The sequence below is a fragment of the Cebus imitator genome, unplaced genomic scaffold (assembly GCF_001604975.1).
Source record: "Cebus imitator isolate Cc_AM_T3 unplaced genomic scaffold, Cebus_imitator-1.0 Scaffold494, whole genome shotgun sequence".
Lineage (NCBI taxonomy): Eukaryota > Metazoa > Chordata > Mammalia > Primates > Cebidae > Cebus > Cebus imitator.
Window position 1 is genome coordinate 12595 of NW_016107809.1, and position 18138 is coordinate 30732.

General features: G+C 41.4%; 1 protein-coding gene and 1 pseudogene across 2 annotated transcripts in view; both read left to right on the forward strand.

The window, feature by feature from the left end:
* Nucleotides 1-6946: 6946 nt before the first annotated feature.
* The window catches only part of NR1I2 (nuclear receptor subfamily 1 group I member 2), a 31456-nt gene continuing 20264 nt past the window's right edge, over nucleotides 6947-18138 (forward strand). The window contains exon 1 of one of the 2 annotated variants that reach the window (XM_017513512.2): nucleotides 6947-7476. Coding sequence is in view for 1 of the 2 variants with exons in the window: in XM_017513513.2 (XP_017369002.1) it covers nucleotides 7932-8026 (95 nt within the window). In the remaining variant the exon portion in view is untranslated. Of the gene's footprint in view, nucleotides 7477-7916; nucleotides 8027-18138 lie in introns of those variants that run through there. The other variant, XM_017513513.2, reaches the window with a different exon arrangement.
* Nucleotides 15564-16442, forward strand: LOC108292531 (annotated as a pseudogene).

An 18138-nucleotide genomic window follows, 5' to 3' on the forward strand; every position in this document is an offset into this window, starting at 1 on the left:
CACGTCAAAAAGCTTATCCACCATGATCAAGTAGGCTTCATCCCAGGGATGCAAGGCTGGTTCAACATACGCAAGTCTATAAACGTAATTCACCACATAAACAGAACCAAAGACAAAAACCCCATGATTATCTCAATTAATGCAGAGAAAGCCTTTGACAAAATTCAACAGCCCTTTATGCTAAAAACCCTCAATAAACTAGGTATTGATGGAACGTATCTCAAAATAATAAAAGGTATTTATGACAAAACAACAGCCAATATCATATTGAATGGGCAAAAACTGGAAGCATTCCCTTTGAAATCTGGCACTAGACAAGGATGCCCTCCACTCCTATTCAATATAGTACAGGAAATTCTAGCCAGAGCAATCAGTCAAGAAAAAGAAATAAAGGGTATTCAAATAGGAAAGGAGGAAGTCAAATTATCTCTATTTGCAGATGACATGATTGTATATCTAGAAGACCCCATTTTCTCAGCCCAAAACCTCCTGAAACTGATAAGCAATTTCAGCAAAGCCTCAGGTTACAAAATCACAAAGTGCAAAAATCACAAGCATTCCTATACACAAATAACAGACTTAAAGAGAGCCAAATCAAGAACGAACTGCCATTCGCAATTGCTACCAAGAGAATAAAATACCTAGGAATACAATTAACAAGGAACGTAAAGGACCTCTTCAAGGAGAACTACAAGCCACTGCTCAACAAAATAAGAAACGACACAAACAGATGGAGAAACATTCCATGTTCATGGTTAGGAAGAATCACTATCATGAAAATGGCCATACTGCGCAAAGTAATTTACAGAGTCAAAGCTATCCCCATCAAGCTACCAATGACCTTCTTCACCGAACTGGAAAAAAACACCTCAAACTTCATGTGGAACCAAAAGAGAGCCCACATAGCCAAGTCAATTCTAAGCAAAAAGAACAAAGCGGGAGGCATCACACTACCGGACTTCAAACTATACTAGAAGACTGCAGTAATCAAAACAGCATGATACTGGTACCAAAACAGAGATATAGACCAATGGAACAGAACAGAGGACTCAGAGGCAACACCACACATCTACAACCATCCGATCTTTGACAAACCTAACAAAAACAAGCAATGGGGAAAGGAGCACCTGTTTAATAAATGGTGTTAGGAAAGCTGGCTAACCATGTGCAGAAAGCAGAAACTGGATTCCTTCCTGACACCTTACACTAAAATTAACCCCAGATGGATTAAAGACTTAAACATAAGACTTAACAACATAAAAACCCTAGAAGAAAATCTAGGCAAAACCATTCAGGGCATAGGCATAGGCAAGGACTTCATGACCAACACACCAAAAGCATTGGCAACAAAAGCCAAAATAGACAAATGGGACCTAATCAAACTCTACAGCTTCTGCACGGCAAAAGAGACAGTCATTAGAATGAATCGGCAACCAACAGAGTGGGAAAAAATTTTTGCGATCTACCCATCTGACAAAGGGCTGATATCCAGCATTTACAAAGAAATAAAACAGATTTACAAGAAAAAAACAAACAAGCCTATTCAAAAGTGGTCAAAGGATATGAACAGACACTTCACAAAAGAAGACATATGTGAGGCCAACAAACATATGAGAAAATGCTCATCATCACTGGTCATCAGAGAAATGCAAATCAAAACTACATTGAGATACCATCTCACGCCAGTTATAATGGCGATCATTAAAAAATCTAGAGACAACAGATGCTGGAGAGGATGTGGAGAAATAGGAACACTTTTACACTGTTGGTGGGAGTGTAAATTAGTTCATCCATTGTGGAAGACAGTGTGGCGATTCCTCAAGGACCTAGAAATAGAAATTCCATTTGACCCAGCAATCCCATTACTGGGTATATATCCAAAGGATTATAAATCATTCTACCATAAGGACACATGCACATGTATGTTCAATCCCATTATTGGGTATATATCCAAAGGATTATAAATCATTCTACCATAAGGACACATGTACACGAATGTTCATTGCAGCACTGTTTACAATAGCAAAGACCTGGAACCAACCCAAATGCCCATCAATGATAGACTGGACAGGGAAAATGTGGCACATATACACCATGGAATATTATGCAGCCATCAAAAACGATGAGTTCTGTCCTTTGTAGGGACATGGATGAACCTGGAAACCATCATTCTCAGCCAACTGACACAAGAACAGAAAATCAAACACCACATGTTCTCACTCATAGGCAGGTGTTGAACAATGAGAACACGTGGACACAGGGAGAGGAGCACTACACACTGGGGTCTGTTGGGGGGGAATGGGGGAGGGACAGTGGCTGGTGGGGAGTTGGGGAGAGATAGCATGGGAGAAATGCCAGATATAGGTGAAGGGGAGGAAGGCAGCAAATCACACTGCCATGTGTGTACCTATGCAACTATCTTGCATGTTCTTCACATGTACTCCAAAACCTAAAATGCAATAAAAAATAAAATAAAATAAAGAAATCACATAATGGTACACCTCAACTTTAACATGCATTAAATATTAGTGTATTTAACACTCAAAAGGCACAGATTTCAAAATGGTGTTTTGTTTGTTTTCTCAAAATGGTTTTGAAAAACAGCAAAACCAAGCATATGATTTGCAAGAGATACGTTTAAATATAAAAACAGTAATAATGAAAGTAAATAGAAAATTATATAACAGGAAAATATTTAGCATAAGAAAACTAGAGTGGTTCTATTACTACAGCTGGCAAAAAAAAAAAAAAATCAAAGCAGGAAGTATTACCAGAGATAAAGTAAGATACCTCATAATGATAAAAAAATGAAAACGAAATAGTCTTATCTTTTTATACCCCTAGTAACTGAATTCACAAAGCAAAACTAACAAATAAATAAGTAAACAAATCTCCAAAGTTGAAGACTTAACACCTTCTTCTCAATAGTATAGAACAATTAGACCAGAAATCAGTAAAGTTTAAAAGATTTTAACAATACTATATACCTTTACTTAACACTAATCAGAACATTACGCCCAACCACTGCAGAATACATTCTTTTCAAGTGTACATGGAATGCTTACCAAAATAAGCCATATTTTGAGCCACAAAACATCTTTATATATTTCAAAAAATGGAAATATTATAAAATGTTATCTGATCACAGAAGCAACTAACTTAGAAATCAGGAACAAATACATATTTTTAGAAAATCCCCAAACATTTGGAAGTTAAACAATATATCTCTAAATAATCTTGGATCAAAGAAGAAATCACAAAGGAAATTAGAAAATTCTTTGAAGTGAATGATTGAGAAAACACAACTTCAAAATTTATAGGATGTAGCATGAGCAGTGCTTAGAGAGAAATGGTAGATATATGTACTCATATTAGAAAAGAGGCTTAAAAGCAGTTATCTAAGTTCCCACTTAAGGACGATACAGAATGGCAAAAATAAACCTAAAGTAAGTGGTAGGAGAGATGTTTTAAGATACAAAAGAGCAGAAATTTATGAAACAGAAAGCTTAAAATGATAGAGAAAATTCACAAGAACAAAATTATATTTTTTGAAAAGACTGGTTAAAATCACATCATCATGATACTTGCCATCATTACAATTTTAAAGCCTAAAAATTAAAACTTAACAGGTTTCACACATTTAAGAGCTAACTCATTTAACAATCAGAAGTAAGTATGGGTTTCATTTAATAGTAACATGAGCTAGCTGCAGGGAATGTTCTCTCAAGGCGGTCCTTTTTCTTCTTTTAATAAAGACAGAACTCTATTAAAGCATATTAGTAAATATCATATTTAAAAGAATTACTACACTGAACTGAGCAGCCACCAAATGCAATGTGGTACCAGTTGATATAAGGGCCTCTGCTCTCAGGGGGCTTATAACCAACTAAGGCAAGAAGTCACAGATACATTCTGCAGTGTAATTTATAGATGAGGTAAAAAAGTGTTCCAAAATTCTAAGACAGACATTGGAATTCTGACCACAACAAGTGTAATATATGGAGCCTCAGAGTAATTATAGGATCTGGAACAGCTGGCGCTCAAATTTAGTGATTCCCCCCAGTTGCTGGAACCTGCCATTTCTGGGAAGTTAAAATTTGCGTCACTGTTTCTACTTGTGATAAAATGAAACCACTTTCAAAGAGAAGCTTCCTATTCCTAGTGACTTCTACTACCTCCACTCAAAGATGAAAAGGGAGAAGGTTCCTCTAAGACTTCCTCATGGGGATCAGAGTGTCACCTCCATGCTCTTGCCCTGAGTGCCCCTGAGCACACCCCAGAAGGAGGCTAAGAGATTTTTGAGAAAGACCATGTGACTGGCTGATAAACACCTATTTTCCTCAGGTTCCACCTGAATTTATATAGTCAGTACATCACTCTTTTATTTTGTCCTCTCTGTTCCTTTTTGTAAATATAAAAATTCTCTGTAGAGGGGGTAAATTACTAAACAAATTCACACTAACAAATACCTGGCCAGGCATGGTGACTTATGCCTGTAATCTCAGTATTTTGGGAGACCAAGGCAGGCAGACTGCTGGAGTCCCAGCGTTCAAGACCAGCCTGGGCAACATAGTGAGGCCTCATCTCTACAAATAAACAAACAAACAAATTAGCCAAGCGTGGTGGCACACACCTGTAGTCTCAGGAGGCTGAGGTGGGAGGAACACTTGAGCCCCGGAGGTTGAGGCTGCAGTGAGTTATGACCATACCACTGCACTCCAGCCAGGGTGACAGAGCAAGACCCTGTCTCGAAAAAAAAAAAAAAAAAAAAAAAAAAAAAAAAAAAGAAAAGAAAAAAAACTCTTCAGGCTGATCAGATCTGCTTTTCTCTGATGAGTAGCTCAGGAGCTCTACATTTCTGATTGCTACAATAGACAAAGTGGAGAATGGAGGTCAAGACCTCAAATTTCTGAAGCTGAGCTTAAGAATGAGAGTGTATTTTCTGGTTGTTTTCTTAACTCATTTCACTATAAAGCCATGCCTGATATTAACAGTACAGCTCTAGACTAGAGAGGCCTGGCAATCCTACAGCCTTCTTCTGTCTTCTAGCCGGGACTTCACACCACAGACCCAGAGGAAAAGAGACCCAAATATCCCTGCAGAAACCAGAGAATAGTCCCTTTACCTCAGTGGTTTCACAATCCGTTTTTCATTTCCTGTTTCTGCTGTAAATAATTCACCGTATTTTATAACAGAGGGAAGGCCAGGTCCTTGTGAGCCAGGAGGGCTTTGAGAGATGATGAAAGCTATGTATTTTACCATAACCTAAGGACTTCTGGCAAGGTGCCTTACCTGAGCTGGAATCCTGCCTTTTTTCCCTAGACATGGAAATATCTGTCAGTGCGGAAAGACCTACTTTTGATCTTGGAAATAAGTGTCCTGGGGTGAGTTCTTAACCCTTTCCAGCCTTCCCACCCTCTTTGGCTGTAGCCATGGCCTTCTGATCCATATCTCTCAGGGGACCTGCAAGCCCCAGATATAGCCCCATGCTGTCCTCCTACTCCAGAGCACATTATTCAGGCTCCTTTCACGGGAACTGAAATCCAGTATTTCACTTACTCTTTTTCTTCCCAATATCCTCATGGCATTCAATATTTCACTTAGAGTATAGGTCCTCCCTGCCCAAGGCCCAAGTCAACCTTCTATCCAGTGGGATTTATAATCCAGTGCTTCCTAGCCCTAGCAGAATCCCATGTGGATAATCAGAAACATGACTGGAAAAAGGACAGAGCACTATGACAATGGGTCCCAGTCTCCACTGCTGGCAGTAAACCTCCAGCAGTGAGCTTTGTAAGCATCTTACACTCTGCGCTTGGTTGAAAACAGCAAAGCAGGCATCCACTTGAGAAATGTTAACCCCTAGGAAATACCAGCCCTAAGTCTTTCTTATCCCTTGGGAAGTACAAATTGGGTAGAGAAGAAACAGATTAAAAACATACAAAACAAATCATACTTAGATATTTTGGCTTTCCTCACCAGGGCTGGATTAAAGTGTGTACTTCAAAATAATAATAATTTAAGTCAATAAATAAATGGGCCAGGCGTGGTGGCTCAGGCCTGTAATCCCAGCACTTTGGGAGGCTGAGTCGGGTGGATCAGGAGGTCAGGAGATCAAGACCATCATTTCCAACACTGTGAAACCCCGTCTCTACTAAAAATACAAAAATTAGCCAGGCGTGGTGGCATGTGCCTGCAGTCCCGGCTACTCAGGAGGCCGAGGCAGGAGAATCGCCTGGGAGGTGGAGGTTGCAGTGAGCCGAGATTGCGCCACTGCACTCCAGCCTGGGCGACAGAGCAAGACTCCATCTCAAAAATAAATAAATAAAAATAAATAAATAAATGTAAGGAAGTCCAAATGTTCACATGAAGATGACTGTGGTCATTTTTTGGCAATCCCCAGTTCTCTTTTCCACCTGTCTGCTCAATCGTTGTCTCCCTCTCCCTCTCTTGCTGGGGCCCATGTCCCAGCTTTACTGTTGCCAGAAGCTTGTACTTAGTTTGCTGTTTAGGTAGGAGCAGTTACTTCCACAAAGCATCTTTGTAAACAAAGCAAGTAGAAGAAACACATCCTGATATCCACCACACTCGGCTTTTGTTGATTCTGTTCACTTGGGGGCAGCTGCTGCTGAAGAATAAGAAGATTGAGGCTGAAGAGTGAGGACTGCTCCCTGCTGGCAGGACCTGGGAGAGGAAAGGGCCCACAGTTGATCCATCCTCCCCATTCCTGGTCAGCCGTCTGTTCTGAGATCAGAGCAGTGGGGTCACACTCCAAAGAATTGTGCTCAGCCCCTTCATCTCACACCCTTCCCTCTCTTCCTGAGAGCCTGCCTCCCTCTTACATAACATGATGGTGATTGGCATTGTCATGAGTCAATACTTTGCTCACTTTCACATCAAGTAACACTATCCAGGGAGGAGGTTTCAACAAAGGAGGAAGTATTAGGAGATCTAGGTTCCAATTAACGTTGCCTCTAGTGGTAAAGGACAGAGACCCTCAGACTGATGAAATAGGCTCAGAATTACTTAGACAAAGCAGATATTTGTCACTCTCTTCCCCTTCTCCTGTATTTTACAGTGAAGTCAGCTGAACAAAAAACGTAGGGGAATATAATGAGAGTAAATACGGTAATCTCTTCATGTGCTAGTTCAAGCGCTGGACTTGGGACTTAGGAGTGGCAGTGGGGCCACTTAGAGCCCACATCTGACTTTGACTGAAATGTAGGTGAGAGACAAGATTGTCTCATATCCGGGGAAATCATAACCCATGACTAGGACGGGAAGAGGAAGCACTGCCTTTACTTCAGCGGGAGCCAAGTGTTCACAGTGAGAAAAGCAAGAGAATAAGCTAATACTCCTGTTCTGAACAAGGCAGCGGCTCCTCAGTAAAGCTACTCCTTGATCGATCCTTTGCTCCTGATTGTTCAAAGTGGACCCCAGGGGAGAAGTTAGAGCAAAGAAGTTACCACCGCCAAGCAGGTATGGTTTTTCTTTCTTCCCCTTTTGCTGGGGGCTGACTGCCCTTCAGCTCCATGCAAAAGATGTGCATGAACACAAATATACCTTCTCTTTGAGGTCAGCATCATAGTGGGTCATGAATCATGTTTGCCTTGCTGCTGTCTCCTCATTTCCAGGTTGGAAAAAAATAAAACATGAAAACAATCACTTAATGTTGAGCTCCGTTACTGATGCTCTCTGGTCCTGCACTGGCCTCCTAGAAAAATCATCACAGGAAGCCTCAACTCTGCATGAGTTACCACAAGTCACACATACAACCGGCTCCCTATTACAGAGCTAGAGTCCCTGGACCCAGGAAATACCACCCCCCAGGACTGTGGGAACTGGGGACTATGGGAACTGGGAGCAACTCAGTCCTGATTACTTGTGGCCTGCTGGGTTAGTGCTGGCAGCCCCCTGAGGCCAAGGACAGCAGCATGGCAGTCACCAGGCCTCACCACCTCAGGAAGGGGTCCCTTAGAGCCCTTGCCACACCCCTGCACAGCCCTGCAGCTGAGTCGGCTTCAGACCAGTGAGTTTTCTACCTCTACCAGTGAAAAGGCACCTTGTCCGACAGAACCGAGTCTTGCCTGCATGTGCTCAGTGCCACCAAGCCCTTCTTCTCTCCACATTACAGCCCAGCTCAGCTGAGGCTATGGCCAGAGGCACTGCTTTAAGGCTACTCTATGTCTAGGACAGGTCAACGGACACCTTTGAGTCCACTGAGTCTTGACTCAATGAATCAGCTATCGCAGGCACTATTCCCTTCCCACATGGCGTCTAATGAAATGGCCAGAGTTGAAAGGATTCTAAGGGAGGACTCAGTGGCTTATTTAATTAGTTGGTTAATGGGAAAGATTATTTTTCTGTACATTTTTAAAATGTGCATGCTTTAAAAATATTTTAGTTATGTAATAAAAGTCTAAACCTGGGTTGACAAACTATGGCTCACAGGCTAACTCTGGCCCACCAGCTGTTTTTATAAATGAAGCTTTATAGGAATACAGCCATGCCTATTTGTTATATATTGTATATGGCTGTTTTTGCCCTACAACAGCAAACTTGACCAGTTGCAAAAGAGACAGTATGGCCCACAGAGCCTAAAATATTAACTACCTGGCCTTTGACAGAAAAAGTTTGCCAACTTCTAATCTAAAGTTGTCAACTTGTTTCAGAATTATTCTGGAATAAACCCAAGAAACCACAAAACTGACTAGACTATGTTTTTTTTAGGTAATAACTTTTAAAATTATAAAGTAATACATTATTTTATGCTCCTTGAAAATGAGAAAGCAGTATAGATAAACCTAAATTAACCTTTGGCCATTCTGTCAATCCTAATCTCTGGTTTCCCCAAAAGCACTTAGTATGATATATTTACTGCCAGTGTGTGTGTGTGTGTGTGTGTTCATCCATGCATAGATGTACTAATAAACACCTGTTGTCATGTCATTCTAATTCTGTTTTTCCATTCAACAGTATGACTTGGAGACTTTCCAAGCTGTATAGAACTCACTTCATTATTTTAACTGCTATGTCATATTTCACAGTGTATACTTCTTTTATTTAGCCATGTTCTTTTTGATAGATATTTAAGCTTTTCCAATTTTTCAGTCTTACCAATGAACCTCACTGCATTTGTCTGCTTGTACACATGTGCAAGTATTTCACTAGAGGAACTACTGGGAAGTTGAATTGCCACATCACAAGATATATGTGTTTCAATTTTTGACTGCCAAACAGCCCTCCATAGAGCTGGAACCGATTATAATTTCACCAGCAGAAAAGGGTAGTTACTGTTTCTCCACACGTCAAACAATGCTTACTGTTTATTCAGTATTTTATTATTTTTTCCATTTGAATAAGTGCAAATGATAACCCATTATTTCAATATTTCAATTTCCCTGATTATTAATGAAGTTGAGCATTCTTTTTATAGGACCCCTCTTGGCCATTGTATTTCTCTTCTTAAATTACCTATTCATATTCTTAGCTTATTTTATGTTGGATTTTTTAAATCCTTTGTGGGAATTTATTTATTCCCAATGTAAATTATTTGATGTGCATGTAATATTCTCCCTAAGCCTGTCACTTGTGTTTTAACTTTAAATCATACTTTTTAGCCAATAGAAATTTTTACTATTATTGTTGTCATTATTTTGATGTATTTGAATCTGTCAATTTCCCCCTTTATGGATTTTACTGCTATCTAAAAGATTTCTCAATCACCAAGATTATGAAGCTACTTTGGTGCACTTTTCTGTAATACTTTTATTTAAAAAGTAAGTCTTTATTCACCTGGCACTTATTGCAATACATTATTTTGATACTATTTATTGAGAAGGTCATCTTTTCCCTATTTGTTTGAGGTGTCACCTCTATCATATACTAAATTCCCACTTACAAACATGTTCATTTCTGGATACTCTGCCCTTTTATATCTATTTCCTATTCCTGAGCCAATTTCCACTATAATGTTTACCTTTCTACTTGATTTTTCCCCCTGATAAATATAAAGTCTATTTTGTGTTTTGATATTTTTCCTGGTTACCTTACAGAATTCTCTTAATAGTTGTTAAAGCTTATCAGTTGATTACTTCAGAATTTCTAGATAGACAAACATATCATTTATATATAGTAAGAGTTTTGCTCCTTCCTTTCAAATCTTTACAAACCTTAATTTTTTGTGTTTCATTGGTTTTTCTTGGCCATCCAGCATAATGCTGAGTAGTAGCCATGAAAGAAGATAGTCTCAGAGCTGATACATACAGCTGTGGGGGTTGTATACTGCACAATTCTAGGGGGTACTGTTTACAAACACTTAGATGTCCTAGGTATTTTTGTCATGTTTCAGAGTTTAATCCATTTTTATTTTGTACTATGAACTCATTTTTCTTGGAACCTTCTCTTTGGGATTCATTGAGATTAAAACTGTTTTCCTATAGAGGATTTATTTTTGCTTTAGCCAGGGACAGAACCACCTGGGACCACCATGAGCTTGTGGTCTATTGGCCACACAAATAAGGTGAATTCTGACCCAAACTTACCTTATTATAGGCCTGTTGTTAAGAATCTCAAAGAAGCCTTTTCTTTTTGCTCCACCCAGAGTGAAGGCTGAGAAGGCCTGGGACAGACCTGTCTCCCTCCATAGTTCCTACTGAGGATGTCACCCGTAGGGGATCTTGAGTTTATAATCTCTAATCTGGTTAGGCCCCAGGCTTTGCCTCCTATGCTAACGTTAAAATCCAGGCTCCAGGCCTACAGAAGTCCAGAAAACCCCAAGACGATCACTGACTCCCCTCTCTCATGCCTCTGGCTTAGCATAATCTTATAAATTGTGGCCTCTTGAGACTTCCTTTACTTTCCTACCAGTGCAATCTGCATAAAAAATGATATTCTTAAAAATTTATCTAGTATTTTTAGGTGCTGTATGCCAGGAGGATTTTCTCCAACCACCTTCTCCATCATAGTGCCCGCAATAAAATCTTTATTTTTTATTTTAATAAGATTGATCCTAATGCTTCTCCAATAAGATACATAGTAAAAGTGTTTGGTAACTATTCTATATCAAGTTAGTGAAGCTCTCTTCTATTCCTCTTGGTTAACCAAGAATTATAAATTATGAATGGATTTTGAGTTTTATTAAATGCTTTTTGGCATTTATTAATTTCCTTATCTTATTTCCATAGCTAATTATATAGCTCATCCCAAGGGTGATGGAAGCAGAGATGACCCAATAGCCACTAGGACCCTTGGAATGCAGACCCATGATTTTTCCATTAAAAAGAACAATAAATTCAGAGAATGTGGACATTAATTCAAATTCTTAGTATGGTTGCCATGTTCTGTTCACTGACCCATCAGTCTCTTGTCCTCACACTTCAGATACTGGTGTCCTGGGCACAACCTGGGCAGGTCATGAGGGGTGTGTAGGGGACGCCTCTTGCACACAGGGGCCTTTTAGATGGCACAACTTGAAAGGGGCTGGGAAAAGTTCCCTGCAACACCTCCTGAACCTCTATGAAACATTGACACAACAAACTGAATATCCCATTGGAAACTGATATAAAAAGGCATATCCAAATTCCTCATTTAATGTGTGAAATAATTTTACTGGATCTCTATAAATTTCTGAAGAGTCAAACTACAAAACCATGGGCAATACTGGCACTCCACATGCATCGATAAGACAGAGGCAGTTAACTCAGAGGCCACTGTGTCCTGTTAAATATTGGAAGAGAGTACTGCGTGTACTTATGACCTGGGCTGATGCCAGCTCTCAACCCTGATCCATGTCTAGTAACCTGCTGAACTCTTGGATCTAAGTCCCAGGAAGCATAAAGGCCAATTTTCATTTACGGCCCCCTGAAGATAGCAACTGGCTTCTCTTATCTGAATTAATGAACTATGACTTCAGCTATCTGAGTTTTCCTTTGGAGGCCTGTCCCATGCCAGGGCCAATGAGAAGACTTTTGTTTACAAAACATAAAGAATTTAAAATATATAGCCTTATTTTATCCCCATGAATTTTGTGAAAAAGCAACTTGTATCATGTATCTATTTACATGACAGGAAGAATTAGAATAAGAGAAAAGAAAAGATGTTGTGGCTGGGCGTGGTGGTTCGTGCCTGTAATCCTAGCACCTTGGGAAGCTGAGGCATGTGGATCTTTTGAGGTCAGTAGTTACAGACCAGGCTGGGCAACATGGCAAAACCCTGTCTCTACTAAAAATACAAAATTGGCCAGGAATGGTGTCACACACCTGTAATTCCAGCTACTTGGGAGGCTGAGGCACAAGAATTGTTTGAACCCAGAAGGTGGAGTTTGCAGTGAGCAGAGATCGTGCCACTGCACTCCAGCCTAGGGGAGAGAGTGAGACTGTCTCAAAAAAAAAAAAAAGTTCTGTCATTAATTGACTTCATGAACACACCCCAGAACCCTAGTTTCCTCATTTGCAAAAAGGATAAGACCTGCCCCACCCCACCCTCCTTTGTTCAACTTGGGATAAGCCCTGTGCTGCCTTCCTCACAGGCACCTCAACATGAAGTTGTAATTTTGAAATCATTTTGTAAACAACAAAACTTGAGTAAATGTGAGTAAAATTTACTAAATGTCTCCCTTCATGAACAAAGTCAACAGTTTTATAGGCATCAGTTGCCTGCATCTTAGAAATTCAGTATTCTTATGTTACATTCCCTTTACCTGCTTTTTTCTCTTAATCCTCTGGCCAGTTCTGCTATTTGTGTGTTTGTGAGTGTGTGTGTGTGTGTGTGTGTGTGTATCTTGGAGACAGCAGGATTATATATATATATATATAATATATATATATATATATAATATAATATATATATAATATATATATATTTATGTGTGTGATATATGTATGTATATACACCCATAATTATAATCATATATGTATGTGTGTATACGTATATATATACACACATAATTAAATATATACATAAAATCCTTCTGTCTCCAAGTGTTTCTATCCCAAAGATTATGGTTTTTGTTTTTTTAACCATTTACCCCCTTTTACTTAGACTCTGTTGCTTCAACCTCAAACTGCCCACTCTTTTCTTCCCATAATCTCAGTGACCTGGTTCCACAGTTTTTGCTTTGACTCATTTGAAAATTACATGTTTCTGAATGTCCTCCCCACATCCTTTACCTGGGAAGCAACTATCTCATCCTCAAATGTATATTGACTTTTAATTTTTAATTATTATTATTATTTTAAGAGACAGGGTCTTGCCGTGTCACCCAGGCTAGAGGGCAGTGATCTGATCATGGCTCACTGCAGCCTTGAACTCCTGGGCTCAAGTGATCCTCCCACCTCAGCCTCCCGAATAGCTGGGACTACAGATGTGTGCCACCATGCCCAGACACTTTTTAAATTTATTTTTGGTAGAGACAGGGTCTCACTTTGTTGCCCAGGTTCATCTCAAATTCCTGGCCTCAAGCAATACTCCTGCCTAAGCCCCCCGAAGTGCTGGGATTACAGATATGAGCTCCCATGCCTGGCCATTATACTTAAAAATGTATTTATTTATTATTGGTTGATTGAGACAGGGTATCATTTTCTTGCCCAGGCTGGCATGCAGTGGGACAGTCATGGCTCACTGCAGCTTTGACTCCTGGGCTCAAGTGTTCTTCCTGCCTCAGCCTCCCAAGTAGCTGGGACTACAGGCACATGCACCACACTTGGCTAATTTTTCATTTTTTTGTAGAGATGGTGTCTCACTATGTTGCCCAGGCTAGTCTCGAACTCCTGGCCCCAAACGATCTGCTCCATTGCAACTTCCCTAAGTGCTGGGATTACAGACCTGAGCCTGTATATTGACTTCAAATAACAATTTATAATGTGAATCATTTTGAGATTAAAATGTAGCTCAGAACTCAGGTTGGGATAAAATGTAGTTTAATTGATATGGTTATCTTTTTGTTCCTCATCATAGTGCTTTTAACTACTATATTAGTCCATGTTCATGCTGCACTGATTGATAAAGACATACCTGAGACTGCGTAAATTATAAAGAAAAAGAAGTTCAATGGACTCACAATTCCACTTGTCTGGGGAAGCCTCACAATCATGGTGGAAGGTGAAAGCCATGTCTTATATGGTGGCAGGCAAGAGAGAGGATGAGAACCAAGTGAAAGGGGTTTCCCCTTATAAAACCATCAGATCTCATTAGACGTATTCACTACCCTGAGAACAGCATGGGGGAAACCACTCACGTGATTCAATTACCTCCTACCAGGTCCCTCCCACAACATGTGGTCATTGTGCAAACTACAATTCAAGATGAATTGTAGTCTGTCTGCCCAACTTCAGTGAGCTGTCCTTAGGGTCAGATTGGCTGGAGTGGCCCTGTGTGACAGGCCCGTGAGTGTTCCTAAGCACCGTACAGATACTAGTCTGTATTGTCAAGGAGTATTTTAAGTCTCCACCTCAGGGTGATGACTGCTTTGGTAGGAAAGGAGGCAATTTAAAATTCACCTAATTTCTGATTCGTTCCAATAATGTTTTGGTGCCTTTGAATATGGCAGCCCCCTAGGTAGCAGTCCATCCAGCAGGCCTTATAACTGACATCTATATGTCTGACATCCAGACTCACCAGAATGAGATCTAAATGGGTCAGGGGATTACTTGTCCCTGGGACAGAGCACTTACACCATCCCTCACAGGCCCCAGAAGGCCTATGGACTCTTGGCCACAAGGAGCCCCTCTGAGAGCAGCTTCAGGGTGGGCTTGGCCTCCAGAGTGGCCTCCTCCTGCAAAGTCAGGCTGGATGAACGTTTGTGAGAGTCTCCTGTACAAGGAGAGGTGGGAGACTGTGAACACCATTTATCCCTTTGTGTAATTGCTTCACCAGTGTTGACAGCTCATGTGACACACCTGTCTTTCTGATGGAGGAAGGAAGTAATATCATTTTCTACCAAAAGCATTCTTTGATCATTTCTGTTCTTAAAAAAAAAAAAAAAAAAAAAAAAAAAAGTTATGCCGGGCACGGTGGCTCACGCCTGTAATCCCAGCACTTTGGGAGGCCGAGGTGGGCGGATCACGAGGTCAGGAGATCGAGACTATCCTGGCTAACACAGTGAAACCCCATCTCTACTAAAAAAAATATTAGCCAGGCATGGTGGCATGCACCTGTAGTCCCAGCTACTTGGAGGCTGAGGCAGGAGAATCGCTTGAACTCAGGAGGCAGAGGTTGCAGTGAGCCGAGATTGAGCCATTGCACTCCAACCTGGGTGACAAAGTTAGACACCATCTCAAAAAAAAAAAAAAAAAGTTATCTGATGGGTCTCTTGCCAAAATCAGTGATATGGTTTGGATGTTTTGTCCCTTCTAAATCTCATGTTGAAATATGACCTTCAGGCCAGGTGCAGTGGCTCACACATGTTATCCCAGCACTTTGGGAGGCCGAGGCAGGCAGATCACCTGAGGTCAGGAGTTCAAGACCAGCTTTGCCAACATGGTGAAACCCTGTCTCCACTAAAAATACAAAAATTAGATGTGAAGATCAGAGTGGAAGCATGTGTGAGAGGGTCCAGCAGAAGAAAATATGGCTGCCAAAGTGTTTGAGTCCATCAGCAAGTTTGGCCTGGCCTTAGCTGTTGCAGGAGGCATGGTGAACTCTGCCTTATATAATGTGGACGCTGGGCACATAGCTGTCACCTTTGACCCATTCTGTGGCATATAAGTCATTGTGGTAGGAGAAGGAACTCACTTTCTCATCCCATGGGTACAGAAACCAATTATCTTTGACTGCCATCCTTGACCATGTAATGTGCCAGTCATCACTGGTAGCAAAGATTTACAGAATGTCAACATCACACTGTGCATCCTCTTCGGGCCCATCTCTAGCCAGCTTCCTCACATCTTCACCAGCATCTGAGAGGACTATGATGAGTGTGTGCTGCTGTCCATCAAGACTGAGAGCTCCTCAAGTCAATGGTGGCTTGCTTCGATGCTGGAGAACTAATCACTCCAGGCAGGTGAGTGAGAATTTACAGAGCGAGCAGCCACCTTTAGGTTCATCCTGGACCATGTGTCCTTGACACATTTGACCTTCGGGAAGGAGTTCACAGAAGCCGTGGAAGCCAAACAGGTGGCTCAGCAGGAAGCAGAGAGGGCCAGAACTTGCAGGCCACTGCCAGGATGGCCTGATTTAAATGTGCAAGCTGGAAGCTGCAGAGGACATCGCGTACTAGCTCTCAGGCTCTCAGAATATCACCTATCTGCCTGCAGGGCAATCTGTACTCCTCCAGCTGCCCCAGTGATGGCCCACCCTGCCTGCACCTCCATGGGCCAACTGGACCACAGCACTGATGATTCTTAACACCACCTTCCTTCTGCTGCAACCCCAGAAATCACTGTGAAATTTCATGATTGGCTTAAAGTGAAGAAAATCAAGATAAAATCACTTCAGATCTCTAAAAAGAAAAAAAATTAGCTGGGCGTGGTGGCGCATGCCTGTAATCCCAGCTACTCAGGAAGCTGAGGCAGGAGAATGTAGTAAGCCAAGATCGCGGTGCTGCACTCTAGCCCGGGCCACAGAGCAAGACTCCACATCAAAAACAAAAAACAAACAAAAAAAGAAACGTACCTCCAATGTTGGAGGTAGGCCTAGTGGGAGGTGTTTGGTCATGGAGGTGGATCCCTCATGACTGGCTTGATACCCTCAGTAACAAGTGACTTCTCACTCTTAGTTCATACAAGAGCTCGTTGTTTGAAGAGCCCAACACCTCCTCCTCTCTCTCTTGCTCCCTCTTGCTATGTGACATGCCATCTCCTGCCTCACCTTTTGCCATGCTTGGAAGCTTCCTGAGACCTCACTAGAAGCAGATGCCGGTACCATGCTTGTGTAGCCTTCAGAAGCATGAACCAAACAAACCTCTTTTCTTCATAAATTACACAGCCTCAGATTCCTTTATAGCAATACAAAATGGACTAAACAGCCAGATCTCACTGTAACTCCAGAACCTTGCTGCCCATTCATTCTCTTCTAGCCAAAGTCTACTTTCCCCACTCCAGAGTTACCACAAGGAAAATGAGCAGCCTCAATCCTTGCCGCTCAGGCAAGAGTAAAGAGTTGCAATGCAGGCCAGCTGCAGTGGTTCACGCCTGTAATCCCAGCACTTTGGGAGGCCGAGGCTGGTGGATCACCTGAGGTCAGCAGTTTGAGACCAGCCTGGCCAACATAGTGAAACCCCATCTCTACTAAAAACACAAAAATTAGCTGGGCGTTGTGGCGGGTGTCTGTAATCTCAGTTACTTGGGAGGCTGAAGCAAGAGAGTTGCTTGAACCCAAGAGGCAAAGGTTGCAGTGAGCCAAAATCACTCCATTGCACTCCAGCCTGGGCAACAAAAGCAAGACTCTGTCTTAAAAAACAAACAAACCAGAGTTACAGTGCAGCAGAGAGGCAGGACAGAACCACTGGGCTGAGCCATCCCAACTCTGCCCAATCAGTGGAGGTTGCCTTCTGGAGACCGTAGAGGAGTATCAATTTCCTTGGCCCTTCCAGCTTCTAGATGCCACTGCAACCCTTGGCTCACAGCCCCTTCTTCTGTCTTCAAAGCCAGCAACTTAGCATCTGACTCTTTTTCCACATCACATCTTTCTCTGACCAAACCCAGGAAAGTTTTTCTAATTTTAAAATTCATGTGATTAGACTAGACCTGCCTGGATGATTTAGGATACCATCTCCAGGTCTGTACCCTCATCATATCTGCAAAGACCCTTTTGCCATGAAAGGAAACATATTCTCATGTTCTGGGGATAAGGATGCAGGCATCTTCTATCTACCACAAGGACATAATCAAAAACGTAGAGGCATGCCAGGCAATAGTTTATTAAAATGTTACACCATTTTTCTGGATTCTGTACTGTTTGTTACTTGTCCTTGTCATTTGTTGTGATTTCTTTTCTCATTATTTCTTACAAATATTCTCTTTGGTACTTAATTTTGTATTTGTAATTTAGTATTTAAAAAAAATTTTTTTAGACAGGGTCTCACTCTGTGACGCAGGCTAGAATGCAGTGGCAGGAGCTCACTGCAGCTTTGAACTCCTGGGCTCAAGCAGTCCTCCCACCTCAGCCTCCCAAGTAGCTAGGACTACAGGCATGTACCAACAT